Source organism: Lissotriton vulgaris, chromosome 1_1 (genome assembly GCF_964263255.1).
Source record: "Lissotriton vulgaris chromosome 1_1, aLisVul1.2, whole genome shotgun sequence".
Classification (NCBI taxonomy): Eukaryota; Metazoa; Chordata; class Amphibia; order Caudata; family Salamandridae; genus Lissotriton; species Lissotriton vulgaris.
The window spans coordinates 380,067,244-380,094,743 of NC_141685.1; the positions used below are offsets into that span (position 1 = coordinate 380,067,244).

Genomic DNA, 27,500 nt, shown 5'->3' on the forward strand with positions numbered 1-27,500 from the left:
GGACGGGTCCTTAAAACCACCATGTCCGGCTGAACAGAAAGGAAAGGAGGTTTAGAAGAAAGAGCCTGGAGCTCACTCGCTCTTCTAGCAGAGGTGATAGCTAGAGTGAGAAGACGTAAAGGACAGTTATGAAGGGGCGCAAAGGGAGCGCACATCAGATAGGTCAAGACAAGATTGAAGTCCCATTGAGGCATTATGAAAGACACAGGAGGAAACGTGTGTGTAATGCCTTTCAGGAAACGGTTAACAACCGGGGACTTAAAGACAGAAGGCTGATCTGGAAGCTTTAAAAAGGCGGAGATGGCCGAAAGATAACCTTTGAAAGTGCCCGGAGCAGAGTCCTGCTGGGGCAAAAAGAGAAGGAACAGAAGGACCTCGGAAAGAGGGGCAGAAAGGGGATCAACAGCCTTCGCTGTGCACCATGCCACAAATTTGTTCCACCTGCAGGTGTATACCGTCTTAGTGGAGGGGCGCCTGGCTGCCAGAATGACATCACAGACTTCGGGAGGAAGATCGAAAGCTGTCAACTGTCGCTGCTCAATCTCAACGCATGGAGGTGGAGGCTGGACAGGTTCGGGTGGAGGACCGTCCCCTGCTGCTGCGACATGAGATCCTCCCAAAGAGGTAGTCGGATCGGGGGATCGATCGCCATGCTGAGTAGCTCGGGATACCTCTTACTTTCTTTTTCTTTGCATGGCCGCAGTCAGATCCTGTATTACTAAAGAATGGATTAGCCAGGATCCCCCCACGTTTTTTATGTGGCGGGAAAAATTATTATTTATGTACAACATGGAATCTGCTATTTATAAGCTGAAGGGGGTTAAAAAAAGAATCATGGGGGAAAAAATTCGGGCACCAATTGCTAAGTGGATTTAATATCCTTTATTTTCTGCTCTATTCTTCTTCCATTATGTATTCTGCTAAAAACTGTTACATATTTTGTCTTTTGAATATATTGTGTTATTTTGCTTATTATGCTTTGCTGTATTTCCTTGCAATAAAACAATAAAACTTAAAAAAAAAAAGAGTAGCTCGGGATACCAGTATCTTTGTGCCCAATCCGGAGCCACAAGGATGACTTGGGCCCGGTCGCGCCAAATCTTCTTCAGCACTCTGGGCAGAAATGGTATAGGAGGAAAGGCGCACAACAGACCACAGCTCCACTCGCGACTAAAAGCGACCCGAGCGAGTGTCGCCTTGGAAATTCCAAAGCGCAGAACTGATGACATTGCACGTTCTCTTCGGTGGCGAATAGATTTAACCAAGGCTCTCTCCAAGGCAAAAAGGGACCTTGCGCCATGTCAGAGTTCAGAAGCCATTTGTGATCCATCAAGCTCGTCTGCCCTGGCGTTTAGAGAACCTGCCAGGTGTTGAACCCCCAAGGTAATGCCTTGATGTTCCTGCCATGTCCAGAGGCACAGAGCCTCCTGACACAGGTTCCACGACACCACACTGCCCTGTTTGTTGCACCGGTTGGGGAAGGGAGAGGGATCTGCCATTGACCCAATCGTGAGCCACCATTGCAATTGTCGTGCAGTGCCCTCCGAGATCTGGACATGATCAGACAGGTTGCCCTGATGCTGTGCCCACTGGAACTTCAGGTCTCACTGCAGAGCCCGCATATGCCACCTGGCATGTTGCACTAGCAGGATGCAGGAGGCCATCAGGCCCAGGAGCCGGAGGGTCATCCTGACTGAAACCCGGGATAGAGTCTGAAAGATCAGCCTAAATATATCCCGGACTCGCTGCTCGGGAGTATAAACCCGAAACTGCGTTAAATCCAGAACCGCTTTGATGAAGGGGAGCTTCTGAGAGGTACTCAGATGCGACTTCGGCACGTTGCTAGAGAACCCCAGCAAATGCAGAAGGTCGGCCGTAGTCTGAACGTGGGTGACGACTGCCTGGAGGGAGCCCACCTTCAACAACCAGTCGTCAAGGTAGGGGTAAAACTGACACCCCTGACCTGCGCAAATGAGCTGCGACCACCACCATCACTTTCGTGAACACCCGAGGGGTGCTGGTAAGGCCGAAGGGGAGCACAAAAAACTGAAAAAGCTCCTGGCCTACCATGTACCGCAGGTAACGCCGGTGGGCCGGCAGGACAGGGATGTGAATATATGCATCCTGGAAGTCCAACGCTACCATCCAGTCCTCAGGGTCTAGGGCAGTCAGACCTGAGCCAGAGTCAACATCTTGAACTTCTCCTTCCGGAGGAAGCGATTCATATTCCTGAGGTCCAAGATGGGGCGCAGACCGCCTTTCTCCTTCTTGGGGACCAGAAAGTAGTGGGAATAACATCTACGTCCTACTTCTGGCCGAGGAAAGCACTCGATGGCCCCCTTGGTCAAGAGGCGGTGACTTCCTGTTGGAGAAGCGAAAAGTGCCCCTCGACATGTGGTGGAACTGAGGTGGCATGGCTGGGGAGGCAGACTCGAAGGGGAGGGAGTTGTCCCTTCGGACGATTTGCAGCACCCACCTGTCTGAAGTGACAGAGTGCCAGTGGGGAGGTGATGTTGAATGCTTCCGCCCTTCGGCGTGGGGTGCACCCCAAAGCTCGGACTAGGAAGGCTTTGAGGCGGACGCTGCGGGAGCGGAGGTGGACTGACCCGCACGCTGGCCCCCAGTGCCGCCACAGCAGCCACCATGCCCGGTACGGTGCGGAGGTTGGTTCTGCGCCGGCTTCTGGCTGAACGAACGTGAAGGGGCGCCCCTTCTGTGGCCACGAAAAGAACGAAAGGTAGACGTGGCTGGGCATGTGGTGGAGAGACCCAAGGACTTGGCCGTAGCCAGAGAGTCCTTGAAACGCTCCAGCGCACTGTCTGCCTTTTATCGCCAAACAGGCGAGTACCATCAAAAGGCATGTCCATGAGGGAGCTCTGACATCCCCCGAAAACCCTGTGGACCGCAGCCAGGCATAGAAACGCAAGGTCACTGTCGTAGAGATGGCTCTCCCCAAAGAGTCCGTGGTGTCCAGCCCACACCGAATGGCTATCTTCGCAGCATCCTACCCCTTCGCAACAGCTTGAAAAAGTACAGCCCGAACCTCCTCCGGGCACAGGGGCAGAGTTTGCGACACCGTGTCCCACACAGAGTGAGAGCAGCGGCCCTAGAGGCATGCGGTGTTGAGCGAGCACAGCCCTAGGCTGGCAGACGGAAACAACTTTTTACCAAACTGCTCCAGCTTTTTTGATTCCTTATCCAGTGGAGCTTTAGGGAGCACACTTTGGGAAAAGGAGGCCTGAATGACCAGGATCTCCGGGGTCGGATGATTCATTAAAAAGGCAAGGTCACTCGGTGCGGGCAGTGGCGCCTGGCCACGTTTTCATATGCAGGAACCCCTGTGGCTGGTCTAGACCAGGTGCCCCTCAAAACATCTGTCAAGACCTCATTGAACTGAAGCAGAGGTTCAATAGAACTTGCCACCGGCTGAAGCACTTCAGTAAGGAGGTTCATCTTGAGAGTAACAGTAGGCAGATCAAGGTCAAGAGCCTCAGCTGCTCTACGTAGCACCACAGTGTATGTGGTGACTTCCTCCATGACAGCGGGAGGAGACACAAACCTAGGCAAGGAGGAGAGGTCAAGGCCACCTGCATCCTCCGAGTCCTCCCGCCACTCATGTTCGGACTCGCATTGCTGTGCAAGAGGGTCCTCCGACCTCTCCCAGTCATCCCCGTCCTCCACGGCACGACACACTGGCTGCAGCGGCACAGGGGAAAAGAAATGCTCCAACGGCGCCGGGAACTGCACCGGTCAGCGCCGATCCGGCTCCATGTCCCTATTAGGGTCCGAAGCTGGAGCAAAATTGACCGGAAACTCGGGCAAGGGCGGAGGTGGGACGCACGGAACCCATTGCGGCGCCGGGAAAGGAGCCGCAGGGGGCGTCGGGCCGGAGCCACCGGGGGAGGACCCTGTGGCCCTGGGTCGGAGCCGCCGGTGGAGGACCTTGCGGCGCTGGGGTTGGAGCCACTGGTGGCAAGCAAGGGCCCTCAATAGGTACCGCAGGGCTCAAAGGCGCACGGGCGGGGTCCAAAGACGCACCGGCGAGAGCCCTAGGCCTGAAAAGGCGGTCCATGGCTGCAAGGATCTCTTACACCTGGGCCGGAGTCGGCCATGGACCCGGGTAAGGCGGGTATGCAGCGGGACTCTCAAACGCCAACGGAACCGCAGGGGAAGGACCCCTGGCCCCCTCAACCGGAGCCCGACAGGGGATGGTCGGAGAGCATACACACTTATTCAACTTTTTCTTGTGACGTCTCTTACCCGATTCAGAGGGTGAAGACTTGGACCCCGAGGAGCGATGATGATGGCTCCGCGGTCGGTCCCTTGAGCAACCCTTGGACTTTGCACAGCGCAGAGATGACTGCCGGGCCACCAGCAGCTTTCGGGACCGCTCCCGCAAAACCTTCGGAGCCATGGCCAGACAGTCGGAACATGACCTGGAGTCATGGTCACGCTCCAGACATTAGAGACAGAAGCCATGAGGGTCGGCCACTGTACTGCATTCGCCATTTTACACGTGCTAAATTACATGTGACCTCGATTCCATGCAATGCTCTGCTCTTTCTTTTTGTGCTGCTTTGTCCTGGAGTTACACTTCAGCAGTAACATAAACATCTTTTTCACGTAAACCAGTATGGGCTGGTGCGAGACATATCTTGTGAGCTTATTTTGTACCTTGAGCTTGTTTTTGTGCATTCTATGCTTATCTTCAGGACAGAGGGAGGATGCGCTGTGCAAGGCTCCCCAAGGCCCGAGACAGGGAAAGGAATGTCTTTTGCCTCGGCGCACCCAAACAGAATCTGGCCAGGTCTGTATGGGTGGATCTGACGCAGAGATGCGGCCAGCACCTATGATGGATAGGTGGGCGAGAACGCCTACTAGAGGCTTCTCGAACGTGTTGATTTAACTATAAAAAGTGGTGTCTGTGGAATGGAGCTCAGGAACTCAGTCTTGAAGTGGACGCACTAGCGGGACAAATTTGGTTCACGGAGAGATTACTTCCTGTGCCCCAGTCTCTACAGGGTTCCCGACTTGGTGTTTTCGATGCTTGGCCAGGGATGTTGAAGACTCCGGTGCAGACGCATCTGGTGAGGTGCTTTGTACATTAACTGTTTATATACCTATACTCACTGTTTCATATTTGTATGTATTACAATATATATATATATATGGTGTGGTGTATTCATTGTTTATTGCCTTTCACTCGGTGCCTAAGAATTTACTAGCTTCAGTGACTTATTGCCCTTGTCTACGATATTAACAAAGCTAATTTTACCTCCAGAGGAGTGTTGGAGTTTCTATGTAAGTAAGTGGTGAGCGTAAGTTCAGATTACACAAGTGGGCAAGGCAATACAGTCACCAACATCCTACGACGGCAGGCCCCGCAGGATTTAAACCTAGGCATCCCTAAGTGGCACCAGGTGTAAAAGACTCAAAAAGAAGTAGAGACAAAAGTTTCAATAAAGTTAGTCAAAAAATGACTAGGGTATGTGCTCTAACCGGATCTGCGCTTGCTAGCGCGGAAAAAGAAAGAACTGACGTTAGCGCGCTTGTGCGGCGCCTAAGTAGTCTCCGTGACGTAATCTTGGCGCTTACGACGCCAGTGACGGACGCGGAGCTGCACAACTCCACCTACCGACGCGCAGGGGTACTGCTGACGAAAAACTTCCCGGATCCAGTCTGACGCCTGGGGATATTCTAAGGTAAGGAATCCATCACTAACGTGTCTCATTCAGATACAGGGCTCACCACGGGGAGAGGGGAGCATGTCACAGCAGAAAAACTAGGGATTTCCCTTAAAAATCACGAAATAATCAGAGAATTCCCTTCTAATACATAGAAATGCAGGAGGGGACTACATTTCTCATCACCACACATGCGCATGCTGAAGTCACACGTCTGGTGATCGCTTATGTAGGGACTGCGTCTAACATCATGCGCATCTGCAGAAATGTCTGGTTATCATGGAATAGTTAAAAATGAGCTTGCGTTCTCAGCTCAGCAGCGCGGAGCAGAAACGTTTAGGCTAATTGGAGTGGTGAACCTATTGCTGCAGTAAGAAGGAGTGGTTGAGGCCTGGAGGGGGATTCACTTCTCATTTTGTCTGTGAGCAATGTATGTTGCATGCGAGTGGAGCACCAGAGTGATAGTGCTCAGATGTATGTCGGCATGCTAATAGCTGCCCTTCTGAGGTTGCTCTTTTCCCAAATACTTTGTATGTATGGTAACATTTAGAAAAACCAAGGTTTTTGATAAATATTGAGGACCTCGTGACTGCACAGAAAAGCTAATAACTTCAGTCCTTCATGAAAACAAAAGAATACCTGATTGTTTTCAAAAACATTGTGCAGGTTTGGGATTCTATAGTAACAGTATAGCTCTTTGTACCAGTAGAAAATATACTTTCTCTTCACACTCCTTTGAGGTTCCCATGGCGGGAAGGACCTGTCTGACTCCATAGATGCAATATACTGAGAAATACCACTCATGTGGGGGATGGCCCCTTACTTTGGTATGACCTCAACATATGTTACAAATGAGACACCCTTTTAAAAAACGTTTGAACGCGCTTAGAGGCACAGAGAAGTAAGACTGAGTGTACAAGCCAAGCCAAAAGGGCTGTACCCCATTTGCAGAAGTATTTGTTGGCTACAACTAGCCTGTGTAAGCCCTTACTACATTTTTCTCCCTGAAAAACTGCTTTCCTCCTTCATTTTATTTTTCAAAATCAGAGTGTGACCAGCCTACCGGTATCCCCTAAAGTCTAGGGTAAGATTATACATAATATTGTTAAACGATTAAAGGAAAATAGACACAAACTGACCTAGTGGGATTAAGTAACATAGGGGTCAATCAAGACGCTCATATTTTGCATATGGAGATAGAGTCTCCTATCCTCTTGCACATCTAGTGACATGAAGCAATTTATAATGGCATGTTTGTGCAGTTTCTGCACATGTGTGGTGGGTGTTGCTCACCATTGGTGAGCATTGGGAAGCCATTTAAGATATCTATTCTTGCTATATAGCTAGTGTGTAACAGAAATTATGCTTCGTCCCTCTTACATATTTCTTTATTTTTCTCTCTAAATATCTTCTCCAAATAGGTTTTCTACAAGAATCATTTTAAAAAAACCCATGTAGGACTCACTTGGGTGAATAGGTTGTTCGGTGATGCACCTCTATTACCAGGATGGATAAACTGAGCCTAGTGACGATTTTTGTAGAGATCCTTGAGCCCTCACGAATGTCCCAGACCAGATAGGCTAATTATTGAGGGTAGAAACATGTTGGTAACTAGCGGTAGGAATGAGATTTGTGAGAAGAGATAAACAGGGTGAGGAGGGACATGCTGGCATGGACCTCCATGTTGACAGACCTACAGAGGAGTCAGGATTCGGTATCCCAAGAGCGCCCAGGAAGGGCAATCCCCTAAAAGAACAAGACATAATGCGACATGGTCAAGGAAGGTTTGGCATTCCAATAACAGATATCAAAGAAAAGCGCAGGTGATCATATGATAAGATTAGAACAGACCGGGAAGGGAGGAAGGGTGGGGGCTAGGGAAGTTACTGTTGTATTTTGTTCTACAAGTTAAATTGGCAAGAGGTTATGTGGGGAACTATGTTGTCTGTGAATGGTAAATAAAACAAATGACGCTTTTGTATGCAAATGTAATCCGGTTACCCATAAATGCCAATAAAAATAAATAGAAAAGAAAAGTTGAGAGAAACGTAGTTGAAGGAACCGTCGAGGGCTGGCGTTTTAGTATTCTCGTAGGTATGATCGTCGTCAATGGCAGCAGTGACGAGATCATGATCATAGGATATGATGCTGCGGTAAAGGTCAACGTTTATGGTGTGGTCATCACTGTAGATGAGGTCTTTGACGAGGTAGCCGTTGTCGACGAGAATGTTGCTGCAGAGCTCGAAAAAAAGGTCAAGGATTTTTTCATCAACGGCACAGACTGTGAAGCACATTTAAGAAGTGCATCTTTCAGGGAAGGAGTGGTAGACCTTGAGTAAACCTTTTCTGAGGCAATTTCTCCCTTCTTGGAGGAGGAAGGAATAGCCTGATGCCTCTTTTCGTGCCCAGAAGTAGTATGTTTGGATTTTTGAAAGCCTTTGAAGGTGGTTCTGAGGCGATTTTTTTCCCTTAGATTTGAATTTTTTTCAGGGAAGGTGAAGTCTGTGAAGACTGATCACTATCCTCCTCAGATAATGGGCATTTTTTAGCCTTTGTAGCTACTGCAAAATTCTACCTTCCCTGTCTTTAAGAGTCTTCTGAGAAAAGGTGCAACAGATTTTGCAGTCTCTCACCTTATGCTCTGGATAGAGTCAATATATGCATTCTTTATGTGGGTCATCTGAAAGGAGCCTCTTCTCTGCACAAGAATTACAGGATATGAAACATCCTTTTTTTAGGGAGTTGGAACATGGTGTCCTCTCAGGATATGCAGGTAGTTGAAAAAGTGATGCTTTTTGTAAGTAAATTCCTTTGAAAAAGCAAAGTTCAGAACTCGCATCACACAACATGCAGTAGAAATTCCGAGGGATTCAGGAGTGTTCTAGAAAGTGCTATCACCTGAATGGCAAAATATTATGGTTTGATCCTTTTTTAAAAAGGACAGAGATAGGCTATAAAACCTAGGGTTCATTGCCATTTTTTCTAGGATAGTAATAAACATTGCTTCATCATAGTACCGTTGGACTCCCACTTCAACAACGGGGAATGATTCAAGCATGTGAATCTATGAAAGATCCAGTACTGGAGCAATATGTTTATATATATGGAAAACATTATTTACCTTGTAAGAACCTGTACAAGGCATGTAGTGCTGTAGATTCACATGCTGCGCATTCTTCCACTTCCTAGTGTTGGGCTCGGATGTGTACAACTAGCTTTTCTTCTAAGTATTTTCGAGTCACGGGACCTAGTGACTCCACCTATAAGTGGTATTATGCATGGGCAATGGCTTCATTGTCAGTCAGTTGTTTCCTGTACAAAGGGCAAGATTAGAAATCGAGCATAGAAAATACAAGAAAGTATGACCACGCAAAGTATAGAAAAAAAGCTAACTTAAGGAAAGGAGACTATTCTGCAACAATCTCAGGCAAACTGGAAGGAGGGTGGGCGCAGCCAATCTACAGCGCTACGTGCTGTGAACAGATGCTTGCAAGGCAAGTAAAATTTTCCGTTCCTGCCATGTGCAGTTGTAGCTACATATGCTGTGCACAGACTGTAAAGCAGTCCTCCTAAAAACAGTGGCTTAGCCAGAGGACGTTGCAGAAGATTAAAATAGTGTGCACAAGACAGCCTGCCAACTCTAGCTTGTTGTCTAGCTAGGATGTCAGTCAATGGTATATTACCTAAGAAGGCCATAGAAGCCCCTTTCTCATGAGTGGAATGTGGTCTGGTAGGGACAGGCAGGGTTCTTTTTGATTGGTATAACAGGTCTGTATACACTTGAATAGCAATCGTGCTATTCATGCCCTGAAAATAAATAGCACATCCTTTATGGGGATTGCAGTAAGAAACAAAAAGCTTTGATTCTTACAAAACGGTTTTGTCCTATCAATATAGTACATTAGCACTCCTTTGACATCAAAAGTGTGCAAAGCGTGTTCTGCTACCATTTCTTGGAGTGGAGAGAAGACTGGCAGCCAGATTGTTTGGTGAAAGTAAAAACTGCAGACCACATTAGGCAGGAATTTTGGATTGGTTCTTTATGTACTTGAAAAAACAGCATGTATTTCAAGGACTCTTCAGAGATATGTGATGGCTACAAGGAATGTCACTTTCCAGGATTCAGAAATTGAAGAGGACGAGTGTGAAGTGGTTCAAAAGGGGGGCCTATCAGTTTTGTGAGGACTATGTTGAGGTTCCAGATGAAAGAGGGGGGCATCCACGGTGAGCTAATCAATTTGAGGCCTTCCAGGAATGCTTTAATGACTGGAATTCTGAATAGAGCAATATGTTGCCTAATCTGTAAATAGGCTGCTACACCAGCCAGATGTAACTGAATAGATGTATAGCAAGACCAGATTTCTGCAGGTGAAGGAGGTAACAGAATGTGTTGGGAAGACAATAGTTCACAAATAATTTCCATTTGGCTGCGTAGCACGTCCTTGTAGTAGGTCTTCTAACCTCCTTTAAAATAGACATACACTTCTGGTAATTTAAGGAAACCCAATTTTAAGACCTCAGGAGCCATATCGTAAGCTTGATGAGGGCTGGGATGTTTAAAACTGCTGTAGTTACATGTCTGAAGTTCTAGCTTATTGAGCCTCTGATCGACCTGAGGGCCAAATAGATGCTCACCATTAAAAGGCACATTTAGTAAGTGTTGTTGCACTTCTGGTTTAAACCCGAAAACCCTCAGCCAAGTGTGACGCTGCAAAAAAAAGGCCGAAATCAATGCTGCATGCGGCTGTCCATGCGATGTCTAAAGCACATCAAATATTAGCATTTGAGATAACGTTTACTTCTGCCACTAATTACTGAACTTTCTGGGGTACTGGTCTGGGAGATGTTCTACCAAATCTGCCATTTGGTCCTACTGGACGTGGTCATATCGGGAAAGCAATCGGATGGAGTTAACTATCAAACAATGAGTAGCAGACTGCGCCACCACCCTTTTCCCCAGCATCTAGTTTCTAACTCTCCTGATCGGGAGGGTATAGAGGATGCATCACCATTACTCTGGGTGTTAGCGCGCTCTCTGGCAGTATGTACCACCAGGAAGTCCGGAGGTAAATGGCCACAAATATATATGGTAGATCACTACGGAAGACTTTATATTTCCTATCTACCCTAGGCATGGTAATTCTTGCCTTGACTCACTCCTTAAAAATCTCGGTGGCTGGTTTAAGGACTTCTTTTAGCATCAGGAGATATTGGAGGATCTGGAGAGGGCTTCCACAAGGAAATCATCCTCTTCTTGCTGCATGTGAAGCTCGACATTGTGAAACATGGCAGCCCTGTGGAAGGCTTAGCAGGATACATATCTGTGACTACAGGGGGTTTCATATTGTTATCATCCCAAGGGTCTGAGCGCTGTGGTCATGAATTAGGTCATATGAATCATAATAGAGTTTTGGACTGTCCCTGGCCCAGAGTGTGAAGGACCCCAGGGTGAGTATTGTGAGTAGGTAACTCCACAGGCGGTACGGAAGATGAAGGAATTGCAGGAAATAGAGGAGAGGTAGCCCTGTCGTACTTTTTATGCCTCTTGGGAGGGACAGGCGTCGGTGGGTTGATGGCCTGTTCAAAAGCCAACTTTCTCTTATGAGGAATAGGGATCTTTGGCACCTGTGGAGGCTTTGCCAAAATCCTCCAGTGCCCAGTTTAACAAGTATCCTCGGTTGTCGAGCGTCTAGATATTCTTAAAGCGACTGAAGGATCGACTGCTCAAAGTCCTTGGAAGCTGCAGAGGAAGAAGCAGTGGAAGAGGGCCTCGATGGTGAACCTCCAGTATGCGCCTATCTCGGTGCCGAATTCTTTGGGTCAGCAGGAATCCGGGGCCAAATTGGACTTCAGCTTCGACCCCCTCTTCCGCTCCGAATGTGTCGGAACAAGATGTCTCAGCACCAAAATCTTTGGTTACACCCCTTTTGGCTCCGAGGGTGGTTGATGATGCGCCTTCGGATACGGCGCCGAGGTGGACTTTAGTCCAGAATGAGGAACGGTTGTTGGGTCTGTCTCAGTATGCTGGTGTCTGCCATGGCCAGAGGATACCTCAGGAATGCGAGCTTGAGGCTGACGCCTCTTGGTGGTGATTAGGGGGAGCATCAGTACTCACTTCAATCTTTTGGTGCTGCTGAGTATGTGGAGGTTATTCTGCCTTAATATCCGAATTGGAGTCACGCCTTCCAGCTCATTTTTCTATATCGGACTCCTCACGATCTCAGAAGACGTCTGGAGTATCTTCCGCTTCTCGTCTGTGTGCCATGGAGGGAGAGGCGGTGAGCGTGTTATTTCCATGAAGTCTGTGTGTTACTTAATGCAAGACACACTGAAAAGGAGTCTTCTTGGTGGTCGGAAGACAAACCGAGGTTGCAAACTACATGAAGGTCAAATATCAGGGACTTGGCGTGGCAAGTATGAAAGATTTAAAATGGAGTTCTTTCCATAACAAAGACATTCTTGACTCGGGCGGTGGAGCTCTAGAAGTATGTAGCCAACACAGAGTCGAACAAAACAAGACGGTTGAAAACAAGCAGAAGCAGTATTGTTTTGTAGAATCAATGTGGGGACGGATCAGAGGGCTCGGTGAGAACACTGCATGGCGTCGAACTAGCGCTCACAACAACACGTCTGAAGCAAACTGCAGAGAAAAAACAATCTAACAATGAAGCAGATGCCCATGCGCAATACCACTGATAGGTGGAGTCACTAGGTCTGTGACTCCAGCATGTTCTATCTATAGCTTCACATGCCACGAAAATAAATATTTATATATAGAGCAATATAATGATTGATCTACATTTATGTCACTATGCTTTATTTGCAACACTATATAACGGTGATTTTTAAAACAAGCATTATTTGATTGTGCTAGGCTGAACTATCATGCTCAAATCTTGATTTAAATGTGTAAAGATGAACTGGTGAACAAATATGACAACAACAAGAATATGTATTAGTGTTGAATTATCTTCTACAATGTTTTTTCAGTACCTTGAGAATACAATGGCTTGTTGGCTCGATAGCCAGCACTGCCCTGCTGCATGTAGTTTTGAGTCAAGTTGTAAGGCCACGAAGCTGGGAGAAGCGGATAATGGCCATGTGGTCCATGTTCCCAAGGAACAGAAGGGGGATTCATTTTGCCAAATTGTCCCTGGAAAGTTGCATCTATTATTTAATCGAAAACAAAAAGCACATTGGAATGTTGCAACAGACAGTGAAGGGTGACAGGCAAATTACACTTTAAGAGATTACACAGGAATACAACAAATGTACTTTTTTACTTTACTTAGTTTTTTGTTCTGGGTGTGAGGAGTACTAGCTCCTTCATAGAGAGTAATGGTAAGTGAATACTCCCGGGACTCAAGAGAAGTGCTAATTTGAACATAACAAGATGTCCTCTGATGCAGCACCCTTACCTGTCTGTACTATGCATATCATACAAATCCTGGAGTATCTACAGTCTATCCTTGCATATGGTTACAGGAAACACAGGATGCCAAGAAAGCTAATAAAACAACCACAAAGGGACAGCTGGACCCCTTGGCTTTAATTTTATTAATCCCCTGCCTTATGATGAAATCATTACTTTAGGGTTTTTAACACATGTGATAGTTATATGTACAGAAAGAAGTGTAGGAAAAAACGGATACCATCAGTAGCCCGTCTTAAACAGGTGAACGAAAAAACAAAGTACTTGAATTTAAAATCTCCAAAAAGCATTTTCAAGAGGGATGCTACCATTTTAATTTGCCTTTGTCAGTGGGAACCACAGTAGAAACCTGCAATGCGAAAGATGTAGAGCTCTATAGAGAGCATTCGTTACTCTCCAGAGTTCTGCCTGCAATGAACAGGATGAGGTGCACTTATTTTGCACCTAATTCAGTCTGGCTAGGAGCATGGAGGTTGGGGGTCAATGCTTACATCTTATTTACTTGATGGTTGAAATGGAAGAATGCAATTCGAACTCAAATTTATTGGTATGCAGAACCTGGAACCTGCAGCAATTATGCTTTTCAAGTTTAGTGAAAGTGTGCATAGAAAAGAGATTTTCTCATATACGCACCTTGAACATTCACATTTAGCTTATTACTGTGGGCCTCTGCTTGGATTCTGACTGCTGAAGTAGCCACAAGCCACCTGACGGATAAAGGTAGTGTCCTCTTGCACTATGATAACTTTCTAAACAAGCATTTGCAATGCAATAGGTCTTGCATTATCAAAATTTTAAGCTATTGGTGTTGCATTATTTAGCAATGCCAATAGCTCAAACTTTATTTTTAAAGGCGATCACGCGTTAAGTGTTGATGTGTGATTATTTTCAATCCATAGACACGCATAAGCAACGTTGTTATTCCTAAACGTGAGTCTTAACTATATTGAGTTATGAACGGTGTTACGGTGGAGCAGACCCAAGTCTTCTCCTACCTTGGTATAACTCTGGGTTCTAATTTAGATTGGAAACCTCACACTAATCAGCTGGCTATTAAACATGCACAACTAGCTGGTGCACTAATAAAAGAACTCTGCCTTTCAGCTACAAAACCGATCGCCCCAGCGCTAAAAATCTACAGGACTAAAATCAGCTTATCAGTCCTTTACGAGGCTGAACTATGGGGGTTCAGTAACATAGCAGCATTAACAAGCTCCCAAAACAAGTTTGTGAGGGGAATAACTGGCCTTACACCATCCACGCCACTATTGCCCCTCTTTTACGATTTGGGATGTCAATGAATAGAGGACGTAGAACGATTCAGACCTGTAGCTTACTGGATGAGACTGTGTGGGTTACCCCTGAGCTCTCCCAGTACGCTCAGGCTTTTCTCGAAGTTAGAGATGCTGATAGCGCTAGTAGAATTCCATGGATGAAAGAGGCCTAGGCAGTCTACACCGCTATGGGCTTGAGTTCTCTGTGGGAGAATCCCGCTGCTAATGTTTTCCCGCCTAGAAAGGCCTTTAAGGAGATATATTGGACTAAGGTTTCTATGAAAAGTTTTAGAATCTGTCCCTTTCCATCTCTTACAAGAGACTTCCTGGAGCTAAAACATGATATTGCTTAAGAAGGGTACTGGGATTTTATCACACTTCCCTGCGATAGGAAACAGTGTCACCAATTTAGGGTGGGAACGCTTCCTGTCAATTCTTTTACCGGAAAATGGCATGCCAAAACCAGCACAAGTTGTCCATTTTGTCCATCTCGGCTGGAAAGTATAGCACATATTTTGTTTATCTGTCCAGTGTACAAACATCCTAGGCACACCTGGCTGAAGCCTATCTGCCTGTTGAAGGGCATTACCACTGATTCAGAGGCACTAAGGATACTCAAAACAGATTGTTCAGTACCCACTGTTATTGCTGTCGCTAAATTCTTACACTGGATGTGGGCAATTTGTGGCGCAAGTTAAGCCAGAACTGAAAGTGTTTGTAACATTTTTATATATACATATAGTTAAATGAATTCTGTGATGATCATTGTATTTTGGCCCTGGATTCTTTTTCTACAATTTTTATAGCTTTTATTCTATTTTTAGATAAATTATTGTGTATTTGGATGGATTAACTTGATGAGTTATTATGCTAATGCGTCTTATAAAGCGCCAACGGGACTCGCATTTGGGAATGGATGTAAGCACTGTTGTAGGTACTATATTCTAAAGTGTGTGGTTGGAGTACAAAATTCGCAAATGGCATTATATATCAATATATCGTATACCACAGGATCTCGTTATTTAATGCAAGCCAAAAATAACACTCAATACTGAGGCACTGGTGCATAAGTTACTTACCTTCGGTAACGTTATATATCTGAAAGAAACAGTAGTTAGTATTAGATTCCTTACCTTAGAATATCCCCAGGCGTCAGACTGGATCCGGAAATGTTTGGGTAGCAGTACCCAGACGCGTCGGTAGGCGTCGTCTGCGGCTCCGCGTCCGTCGTCGTTGGCGCTGGGATGACGTCGCCGGAGTACTTAGACGCCGCCCTTGTCCGCTGACGTCAGTTCTTTTACACAGCATTTCCGCGCCAGAAACGCAGAGCCATGATAAAAACCAACACTGGTGCCATGAAACTAGGGCCCTCAAAGGGATGTGAAACAAAGTGCCGAGTCTACAAGGTCCTCGTTAAAAGCTACACTTTTGGATTGCACTGAACCAGACCAAAGTGGTCACAAGACACTAGGTGTATGATAGATATCCTATCAGCCCACCCACTTGGCGGGGCCTCGTCATGTAGGACGTCTAGAACCAGGATGGTGTGTCCAAGCCTGGATGAATTGGCTAGACAGCACACAATTATGGTTCATATAGTAGAAGTGTCCATGCCACTGGGCAGTGCTGGTAAAGTGCAGTGCAAAAAGAAAAAGTGAGTAAGTGATGTTAAAATGACGGTCAAGGCAAAAGAAAAACTTTTTATTAGTATTCACCTGGACGTCAGATTAAAAAGAGATGCAGGACAGTGTGACAAAATCACTGTCTACTTTGCTGTGTTGTTAAATAGGCCAACATGTTTCTGCCAATAGGTGAAACTACACCGGCATTCTTCAGGGCCACTTATATGAGATGTTGCTACTGCAAAGGTACACTCTAATAGTAGTATAAAAAAAGTGAAGATGACAGACCAAAAGTATAAGACTGTCAGGCTAATAGAGTGGTCACTAGGACCATCCTACCGTATCCTCTTGAACCGTTTGTTGATAGAGGATGCAGTCCCAGCAATGTGTGGGAGTCAAGCCTCACCTCACCCGGCAACGGCTCGGAGATTGAGGCCCCGCTCTCTCCGTCGGTACCTCTCGGCTAAAACCAAAGCCGAAGGGGTGGCCTCCCCTTCGGCTTTGGTTTTAGCCGAGAGGTACCGACGGAGGCCAGTCCACATCCACCCCGCAGCATCCGCCTCAAAGTCCTCCTAGTCCGAGCTTTCAGGCCCACGTGACGCCAGTGGGGGCAGGGTTCGCCATCACCTCCTCCACTGGCGCAACATCACATCGGCCAGGTGGGTGCTGCAAATCGTCTGAAGGGGTTGCTCACTCCCCTTCGAGGCGACCCCTCCAGCCATGCCACCGCAGTACCACCGCAGTACCACAGCGTGTCGGGGGATCACTTGAATCTTCTGCAAGAGGAAGTTACGGCCCTCTTGGCCAAGGGGGCCTTCAAACGTGTTCCTGGGCCAGAAATAGGGTGTGGTTGTTACTCTCACTACTTTCTGGTTCCCAAGAAGGGCAAAGGGGGCCTACGCCCTATCTTGGACCTGCGGAACATCAACGGCTTCCTCTGGAAGGAGAAGTTCAAGATGCTGACACTGGCTCAGGTCTTAGCTGCCCTGGACCCGGAGACTGGATGGTAGCGTTGGACTTGAAGGACGCTTATTTCCACATCCCCGTCCTGCCGGCCCACCAGCGCTACCTGCGGTTCACGGTAGGCCTCGAGCACTTTCAGTTTACCCTACCTCGACGACTGGTTGTTGAAGCGGGCCCAAGACAGTCGTCAGCCACCTCCAGACTACGGCCGACCTCCTGCACCTGCTGGGGTTCTCCATCAATGTGCCGAAGTCACACCTGTGTCCCTCTCAGAAGCTCCTCTTTATCGGAGCGGTTCTAGACTCGGCGCAGTTTCGGGTTTATCCTCCCGAACTGCGGGTTGGGGATATTCAGGCTCTGATTCCGATCTTTCAGCCGTTATCCCGTGTCTCGGTCAGGTTGACGCTGCGGCTTCTGGGGCTGATGGCCTCCTGCATCCTTCTGGTGCATCACGCCAGGTGGCGGATGCGGGCTCTGTAGTGGGACCTGAAGTTTCAGTGGGCCCAGCATCAGGGCAACTTGTCCGACCATGTCTTGAGCTCGGACGGCACTGCAAGACAGTTGCAGTGGTGGCTCGCGGACCGCGTTTGGGTCAGCGGCAGATCCCTCTCCCAACCCCAACCGGAGCACGTAGTTGTGACGGACGCGTCCCTCTATTGCTGGGGGTGGGGGGGGCACATGGGAGAGGCGGAGATCAGAGGCCTCTGGTCTCCAGCCGAGTCCCGGCTCCACATCAACCTTCTTCAGCTGCGGGCGATCCGGCTTGCACTGAAGGCATTCCTCCCCTCTGTCCAGGAGAGTGTAGTGCAGGTGTTCACGGACAACACCACTGCCATGTAGTACTCCAACAAACAGGGTGGGGTGGGGTCGTGGACCCTATGCCAGGAGGCTCTGCGCCTCTGGCATAGGCGTGACCCTGGTGGTTCAACACCTGGCAGGTTCCCTGAACGCCAGGTCGGACGAACTCAGCCGTCGGTGCATGATGGATCACGAATGGCGTCTGAACTTGGACGTTGCGCAAGGTCTTTTTCAGTAGTGGGGAGAGCCTTGGTTAGATCTATTCACCACAGAAGAGAACGCGCAATGTCGTCAGATCTGTGCGTTGGAATTTCCAAGGCGGCACTCGCTCGGAGACGCTTTTCGTCGTGGAGTTGCGGTCTGTTTTATGCCTTTCCGCCTATACCACTTCTGCCCAGAGTGCTGAAGAAGATCAGGCACGACCGGGCCCAAGTCATCCTTGTGGCTCCGGACTGGGTACGAAGATACTGGTATCCTGAGCTACTCAGCATGTCAGTCGATCCCCCGATTTGTCTGCCTCTTCAAGAGGACCTTCTGTCGCAGCAGCAGGGGACGGTCCTCCACCCGAACCTGTCCAGCCTCCACCTCCATGCGTGGAGATTGAGCGGCGATAGTTGAGGCCATTTGACTTGCCTCCTGAAGTCTGTGATGTTATTCTGGCAGCCAGGCGTCCCTCCACAAAATCGGTATGCGCCTGCAGGTGGAACAAATTTGTGGCATGGTGCACAGCAAAGGCTGTGGATCCACTCTCTGCCCCTCCTTCTGAGGTTCTCCTCTTCCTTCTTTCTCTTGCCCAGCAGGGCTCTGCTCTGGGCACTATCAAGGGCTACCTCTCCGCCATTTCCGCCTTCTTAAGGCTCCCTGATCAGCCCTCTTTGTTCAAGTCCACAGTCGTAAATAGGTTCTTGAAGGGCATCACTCATATGTTCCCCCCTGTTCCTTTTGTGATGCCTCAGTGCGACTTGAACCTTGTTCTGACTTATCTGATGTGCGCTCCCTTCGAGCCACTTCATAACTGTCCTCTTCGTCTTCTTACCCTTAAGACTGCATTCCTGGTTGCCATCACCTCTGCCAGGAGAGTGAGTGAGCTCCAGGCCCTTTCTTCACAACCTCCTTTCCTTTCTGTCCATCCGGACAAAGTTGTGTTGCAGACACAACCCTCTTTCCTGCCCAAGGTAGTCAAAGCCTTCCACATTGGCCAGTCCATTACCTTGCCCACCTTCTTTCCGCCTCCGCATCCCTCGAAAGAGGAAGAGAGGCTCCACCGTCTGGACCCAAAACGTGCGCGCTCCTACTATCTGAATCGCACACGCCAGTTCCGGGTGGATGACCAACTCTTTGTTGGTTACGTGGGCGCTAAGAAGGGGCGGGTGGTGCACAAACGGACCATTTCCCGATGGGTCGTCTTGTGCATCAAGGCTTGTTATTCACTGGCTCAAAAAAAGCCTCCTGTGGAGATACGTGCCCATTCCACTCTGGCCACGGCGGCTGCTACTGCCCTGGGTCAGGGAGTCCCCTTGCAGGACATCTGTCAGGCAGCTACGTGGGCCTCGCTGCACACGTTCGCAAGACACTACTGCCTGGACAGCCAAGTCCGGAGAGATGGCTTTTTCGGCTGTTCCGTTCTCAGGACTTTCTGGTGTGATCATTGGTTCGCAGACCCACCACCGGGGTTGGTATTGCTGGGGTATCTATTCTAAGGTAAGGAATCTAATACTAACCTGTTTCTTTCAGATGCACAAGTTACTTACCTTCGGTAACTATATATCTGTTAGAAACAGTAGTTAGTACTGTGGGCCGTGGCTGGCAGGACGTATGGGGGCGCCCCTTCCTTGGCCGCGAAAGGCAGCAGTTTGCTGGCACGGGGCCGACAGGCCCAAGGACTTGGACCTAGCCCTGGAGTCCTTAAAGCGCTCAAGCGCACTGTCTGCCTTGTCGCCAAAAAGGTGACTGCCATCAAACGGCATGTCCATAAGGGTGTTTTAGACATCAGCCGAAAAGTTGTCGGACCTCAGCCAGGCGTGGCGACGAATCGCCACCGTCGTTGCCATCGCTCTGCCCAGCGAGTCCGTTGTAGCCAGCCCACATCGGATGGAATACCGTGCCGCATCTCGACCCTCCGCAAGGGCTTGGACTGAACGAATGTGGTCTGGGAGTTAGAGGCCTGTATGAAAAGGCTCTAGGGAGTGGGGTGGGTGGACAGGAAGCCGGGCGGTTGCGTCTGGCCACGTACCTATCTACAGGGGGACCTGTAGCGGGACTGGACCAGGCGTCCAGAAGAACATCAGACAAGGCCTCATTTACCGACAACATAGGCTCCTAAGAGCTTGCTTGCGGTTTAAGGACCTCAGTGAGGAGGTTAGTCCTCACGGCCGCGATGGGGAGTTCAAGGGATAAGGCCTTGGCCGTCCGCGACAACACCACACTATAGACAGCCCCCTCCTCCGAAGCCACGGTAGGAGGGGAAACAAAACCAGTGTCTGGCAAAGTGTCCAAACCACTGGCATCCCTTAGCTCACCTGCCCAGTCCTGATAAGACTAGCACTCACGTGCCAGAGGGTCCTCAGACCCCTTACAATCCGCCTCGCCACCCATCTGCTGGTACTCAGGGTAAAATGATGGGGCCGGATCATAGAAGAAAAAGTCTTCTCTCGACGTCGAATGCGGCATCGAGCGGCGCCGCTCCAGCGTCGGAACCGGGTCGAGGGGGGGGACCGGGGACGACGTCGTCCGTGGACGGAGCTGGGTGGGCCGGCGCCGGCGAGGTCGTAAGGTCGACTAGCGACGACGTGGATCCAGAACCGAAACCGGATTCAGCGGGGCCCTGCGGTGTCGGAATTTAAGTGGACGACGGCGCCGATGCCGAAGCACCCGGCCCGCTTGGGCTCCCAGTCGGGGCCGCTTGGCCCAAAGGCGCCGCGGAACCCGACGGAGGATTAAGCGACCTCATGGCCGTGAGAAAGGCTTCGATCTCCTCCAGTGTCACGTTCTGCCCAGGGACCGGCGGGTATGGAACAGGCCGTGACGCCTGCGGCTCCGGCGGAGCCGCATGAGCGGTGTTGCCCGAACCCCCGGCCGCGTCGCGCAAGCGTCGGGGGGAGTCTGAAGAGCGATGTCGCTTCTTCGACTTCTTGTGCCTCTTACCTGAGGACTTAGAGCTCGAAGAGTGGTGTCGACTCTCCGAGCTGTGATGACTCCGGCCCCGCGACCGGTCCCTCGACCTCCTTTCGGAGCGGGACCTCGAACGGCGCAGGGCAGACTACCGGAGCTCGAGGCGCTTGCGGGACCGCTCCCGTCTAGCCTTCGACATCAAGGCCCGGCAGTCGGGGCACGACTTGTCATCGTGGTCTGGCCCCAGGCAATGAAGACAGCGTTGACGCAGGGCTTGAACCCGGGCATCCCTACCGGCACCGTCGGAGTCGTTCAAATTCGAAGAAAGATCAAAAATGATCAAAAAAGTTTAGTTAAAAATTGACTAAGGGTACCACTTTTTCCGGATCGGCGCTTACTGGCGCAGAAAAAATAGGAACCGACGTCAGTGCGCGAGGGCGGCGGCTAAGTACTCTGCCGACGTTATCCCGGCGCCAACGACGCTGAACGCGGAGCCGCAGACGACGCCTACCGACGCGCAAGGGTACTGTTACGCAAAAGTTTCTGGATCCAGTCTGACGCCTGGGGATATTTTAAGGTAAGGAATCTAATAATAACCTGTTTCTTTCAGATGGTGAAGTCACTCCTCTTCCTTGGAGGGATGAGGCGGAGTGTAAAAAGTAGGCAGAGCGATGGTTTGGCCCACGTGATACGGAGTGACCACTTTCAGGAGACAGTAAGCTCCCATACGAAGCACCAGTTTGTCTGGGTAGATGTTCAGATAAGGACGCTTAGATGACAGGGCCTAAAGCTCACTGACCTTCTGGGCAGATGTTATTGTCATGAGGATGGTCATCTTGATGGTGAGGAGCCTGAGGCTCAAAGGGAGTGCGCATAAGGAAAGTGAGGACGAGATTGAGGTCCCACTGGGGCATAGCGAAAGGAGTGAAAGGAAAGATATGTTGAAAACCTTTCAAAACAAACTTATGTACAATAGGGTATTGGAAAAGAGAAGATTGGGTGAGGCAAGCGAAGAAAAGCAGAAACATACACACATATATACGCTTCACAGTGCCCAGAGCAGAGCCCTGCTGGGCAAGGGAAAAAACGAACAGGAGAACCTAAGAAAAGGGGGCAGAAAGGGGATCAATGTGTCTTTCTGTACACCATGCCACAAATTTTGCCCAATGGCAGGCATACAATGACCTGGTAAAGGGACCCCTGGTTGCAAAGATAAAGTTATAGACTTTAAGCAGAAGGTCGAAAGCTATCAACTGTCACTGCTCAATCTCCACATAAGAAGGTGCCGTGCGGATAGGTTTGGTTGGAGAACCCGCCCCTGCTGCTGTGACAGAAGAGCCTCCTGAATGGACACCCTGATCGAGGGACCGATAGATATGCTCAACAGCTTGGGATACCAGACTCTCCATGCCCAATCCGGAGCAGCAAGAGCCCAGTCGTTCATAATCTTCTTGAGAACTCTCGGTATTAGTGGTATAGGTGAAAAGGCAATCCGGAACGCTGAGCTCCACTCGAGATGAAAATCGTCTCTGAGCGAGAGCCACCTTGGAAACTACAGTGCGCAGAGTTGCTGAAATGGCAAGTTCTCGGAGGCGAACAGATCTAACAAAAGCTCTCCCCCTGCTGAAAGAGACCTTGCACTAACTCTGGATGGAGATGACATTTGTGATCTGCTAGGCATCTTCAGTTGAGTGTACCCGCTCTGGCGTTCAGTAAACCTGCCAAACCTTGAACCACCAGGGATATGCCCTGCTGTTCCAGAGATGCAGGACCTCTTGACAAAGGGTCAACTACCCCATCTCACCCTGCTTGCTGCAGTACCACATGACGGTGGTGTGGTCTGTGGACACTTGCATTAGCCTTCCCTAGATGGATGATTGAAAGGCTTTCCATGCCAAGTGGTCACATGGAGCTCCAACAGGTTCAATTGAAGTCTGCATTCCACCGGACACAAGAGTCCTCTGATCTTCATGTCTCCCAGATGGCCGCCCAATCCCAGGAGTGATGCATTTGCCACTGTAGTCAGATATGGTTGGGGAAGGGAGAGGGGTCTGCTGCTGACCCAATCTCGGTTCTTAAGTCACCACTGCAGGTCCTGTGCAGTTCCCTCCAAGATCTGTACCATGTCAGAGAGATTCATCTGATGCTGAGCCCGCTGGCACTGACTTCTGCACTCTTTCTATGGCTCCTTTGGCCACAAAAGCTGTCTCTTCCTGGAGGAGAAGAGATAGGTGGTACTCCGTCAGCCTTTCATAGGTAGGTGGCATGAAGGGAGGGGTAGTTTTGAAGGGGAGGGAGTAGCCCCTCCAGACAATCTGCAAAACCCACTTGTCTGATGTTTCGGACTGCCAGTAGAACAAGTGATGGCGAATCCTGCTGCCCACTGGCTGCCCATGATGGTAAACAGACATACTAGGAGGGTTTGAAGGCTGCATCCGCGGGGGTTGGTGGCGGCCACGCAGAGGCTGGAAAGGTGGCAGGCCGCAGTAGATGGGTGGGTAAAGGCGTGGTTGTATGCCCCTTCCGTGGAGTGAAAGGCAGATTGAGGGTGACGAGGTGCCATAGAAAGGCCCAAGACCTGGCCATAACCTTGCTGTCCTTAAAGCACTGCAGCGCCGAATCTGCCTGGTCTCCAAAAGAGATGGGAGACATCAAAGGGCATATCTATGATTGAGGACTGGACACTCCCAGAAAAGCCAGTCGTCCTCAACCAGGTATGGAGTCTCAGGGCCACTGTCAATGAAACCGCTCTGCATAGTGAGTCAGTGGTGAGTAGTTCAAATCAGATGGTGAACTAAACGGCATCCCTTCCATCAGCAACAGGCTGAGAGAGCACGGCCCGGCCTTCTCTGGGCCGGTTTGCAGCACCTGTGCAACCGTATCTCACAGGGCATAGGAAAAGCGTCCCAAAAGGCAGGCAGTGTTCACAGACTGCAGTGCCAGGCTGGGGGAAGAAAACATCTTCTTACTAAGACTTATCAGGCTCTTGGATCTTGTGTCCGAGGGTGCAGTAGGGAATGAGTCTGAATTTACATGGGACATTGAGGCTTGAACCACCATGCTCTCCGGGGTAAGGTTTTGGGTGAGGAAATTTGGGTCCCCTAGAGTGTGGTAGTGGCAGCGGAGAAATCGTCCTGTTAACAGGAGCCCCTGTGCCGGGCTTGGACCAAGTCCCAAATAGGATTTCAGTGAAATGCCTCACTGAAAGGGAGAAGCGGTTCTGATGGGGACACTCTCATCTAAAGTATGTCCATAAAGACATTAGTCTTGACTGCCACCAACAGCAAGCTACGGTCGAGGACCTCAGCTGCCGTTTGCTCCACCACTGCAAAGGAAGCTCAGTCCTCCGTAGCCACAGTAGGGGGAGAAAGAATGGCAGTATCTGGAGGCGTATCCAGTCCACTGACTCCACCTACATCCTCACACCAGTCCACTTGGTCTTTATAAGGCTAGTATTCCTCAGGGTCCAGCAGCCACTCCTAATACTCCCCGAGTCCTAGCCCATAAGAATAGGGTTCAAGGTCCAGCCGGGAAGGCATGGCTCCAGCTGGCGCCTGATGACGCCCATCTGGCTCAATGCTGGAGTCAGGGATGGTGCCACTGGCCTCTGGATAGACGTCAGGCAAGGTCAAGGTGGCATGACCGGTTCCGATGCAGATCTATCTGTGGATCCGTGGGGTACCCAATAGGGGACCCTCCTAAACCTACAGTGCCCGAAGGGACAGCGGTTTGTAGCAGCAGCCGCAGGGTTGACCACGACTCCCAGCCAGCACCGGTCTCACATTGGCCGGCGGATCGTCAGATCCGGCGCAGGAGCACCCAAATCCAGCAGCCGTCTCCCGCAGCGCGGGACACGCCTGGGCAAAGCCTGGGCCCGTCTTGCGCCCGTCAGAGCCAGGAGGAGGAGGCAGAATTGGGCCCTCCTTCTTGGTGTTGCACCATGAATGCACCCCAGGACCTCCTCAGCACATTCATGTACAGTCATCCCACAGAGAGGGGAGACCTTGGATACCCTGGGATGGTAAGTGCTTTTTCTTTCTAACCTGGGCCAGGGTATATGTGTGTCTGACCACCCAGTCAACTTGCAGGTACTTGGTGGCTCCTATATCGTTTGAGACAAGCTGCTAGTCTGGTGGATTTGAAAGGTCTGTGTTACAAGGACTCCTCCTTGCGTCTACTGTGCCGCAGAGCCCTCTGTTTACTCTGAGGGGCTTCTTCTACCCCACCTGGTTCTATGGGCAAACGTAACAGCAGCAGTTGTTTAGGTGGCACCAACTAACACGACCATGTACTGCTTTTTGCAGGGAGCTGTTGGGTTCTAGATAAGGAGATCAAGTTGGTGACTCACAGGCTGCCGCTAGCCATTTGGATCCTTGTAGCCCCAGCTTGGTACCCGGTCAGGCCCCCGTTTTGAGTCTACTGGACATGGAGGTACCCCACGCATCCCTAGCACCCCCCTCAAGACTGGGTTGGGAGCATGATAGGGCCAAAGACCCCAAAAGTAGTTGGGGGGGGGGCGTGTGGGGGGCGAACTGTATCAGTTAATGCAACGGCTTCTGGCGTGTCTTTTGTAAATTTCTCCACCCCATGCCAGACTGAAGGAGATGAGATGTTTAGGAGAGGGCCAGGGCCTGGGACTAAGCGTAAGTGCACTTTGCTGGGGTCCAAGGCAAAACGTTTGGATAGCCTCATTTTCTTTAGCTCGGGTGTAGCACCACCCATGAAAGACGAGATTGTAACTATGTTGGACGTCTGTGTGGGTTCCATCCTTGAGGGGTTGGACTCCAAACTGGATCCAATCAAGCATAGCCTGGCAGCAATTGAAAGGGACATTTCTTATTGGGTCCAATTTAACAAAAAGTCTAGCATCATAGACCCCATCGATCATATGGCTAAAGAGGTCTATGGGAGTCATAAAGACGCAGATCAGTATGGCACCGCGAAGATGCAAGGCGGGGTATATCCGACTCACCCTCAATTGCAGAAGCCTATTATCTCATCTACTTTTCCTTCGTTAAGGCCAACCCCGCCTCCGCCATTGCCGATAAAGGAAGGACCCCATGCGGCGGCGCACCCCAAAGCAGCTGTTGCCAAAGTACCAACTTCCACCATAGGAGGGTGTGGAGCTGGAGGGACCAGCCCCTCCTCAATAAGGGATTTCAGTGTGCAAGCCCAGGGCTCAACTATAATTTACTTCCTACCCGAAACAACACCGTACATTGTGGTCCTGGGTAATGTACCAGTGCTAAAGCCTGGTTCCACCAAAGATTTTTACCAGCTAAAAAATAAAGTTTTGCACTGGTTGAACAAAAACGCGTGCCTGGGAATCAGAGTGGAGAATAACATCATCATGGTCCGGAGGGTGGCCTTGATAGGAGGGTCAAAAAAGAGTTGCAGTGGTGACTGTGTAATAATCAATTTCAAACAGCCGCACTTGGCACAGCAAATTCTTCATCCTGCCAATGACTGTTCCACAACGGGCCCGGTTTCCTTCCATATGGCGCTTCCCCAGGGCTTCTTTTATAGACCGCCGCCCCTGGCTTTAACTCCAACCCCCCCTATGAAACGCTCACATACAGCCTCACAGAAATGCTTTCAGGCCCCGCATCGGTCCAAGTTTTCAACTCTTTCGCTCCCCTAGGGAATCTTGATACTTGTGATTGACATCCAGAACCCATAACTATGTTCCCTATAGCTTTGTCACCGCAATTTGCTCCCTGGCACCAGTTGGACGATACTGTTCACGGACCTTACCCCAGGGACTCCAACTTTTGTAATCTTATATCCTGGAACATAGCTGGCTTGGCTAGCAAGTTGTCAGTAACAGAGTGATGTTGCTTTGTTAAACTGTTTGACCTTATTGGTTTACAAGAGACCCGGGGTTACCAATAATTTCCCTCCGTTGGAAGGGTACAAGTGATTCACAGTACCTGCAATCCCTTCAAGGGTGGGTAGAGCCAAGGGGGGTTCTTACTGTTTATGTCTCATTATGGTTAAAAGGGGCTATCGTTGAATTGAACACTAACAACCCGTGTCTGCAGGCCTTGTAAATTTCTTTAGGACCTAGAAGTTTATTGCTCCTGAATTTTTATAATGTTACCTCGTCTCTACCGAAGTGAGTAATAGAACGTGTCTGGCCACACACTTCAACAGTTCTACCCGCCACACTTCTAACATCGTTATGGTGGGAGATTTAAATATTCACCCTTTCGAGGGCTTAATATCGCAAAGCACGGGGGGTTCAGGTTGTCCCAGTTATCCCTCAGTGCATCTTGAACATATCAGTCAGGGGGACACTTTAAAGAACTTAACATGTGACTTTGACCTCAAATAAGCTATGGGCAAATTGGATCTGGAGCAGAGGCCCATCATTCCCACGTTTAAGGGGCAAAGGTGGTAATACGTTTATTGATTACATTTTTGATTCTACCCCTCTTTTTTATCTAATAGCTGATTTTAGCATTAAAGCAAGAATGTTTAGCAACCACAACCCACTGTGCCTTAGAGCCAGATGGCCTGTTTTGAGCATGAAGAAGGGGAGTGGGGGTGGTGTTGCACAGGGTACAAGTGATGGGGGAAGTACACTGAAATGGACAGAAATCATTCCCGACTCCTT

The 27,500-nt window shown here is 49.5% G+C and overlaps 1 protein-coding gene across 3 annotated transcripts in view; it reads right to left on the bottom strand.

The window, feature by feature from the left end:
• Positions 1–27,500, bottom strand: part of TUT4 (terminal uridylyl transferase 4) — a 1,145,308-nt gene that overhangs the window by 37,717 nt on the left and 1,080,091 nt on the right. For all 3 annotated transcript variants that reach the window (XM_086952445.1, XM_086952444.1, XM_086952443.1), the window contains one exon: positions 12,678–12,851. In XM_086952445.1, coding sequence (XP_086808571.1) covers positions 12,678–12,851 — 174 coding nt within the window. The remainder of the gene's footprint in view (positions 1–12,677; positions 12,852–27,500) is intronic.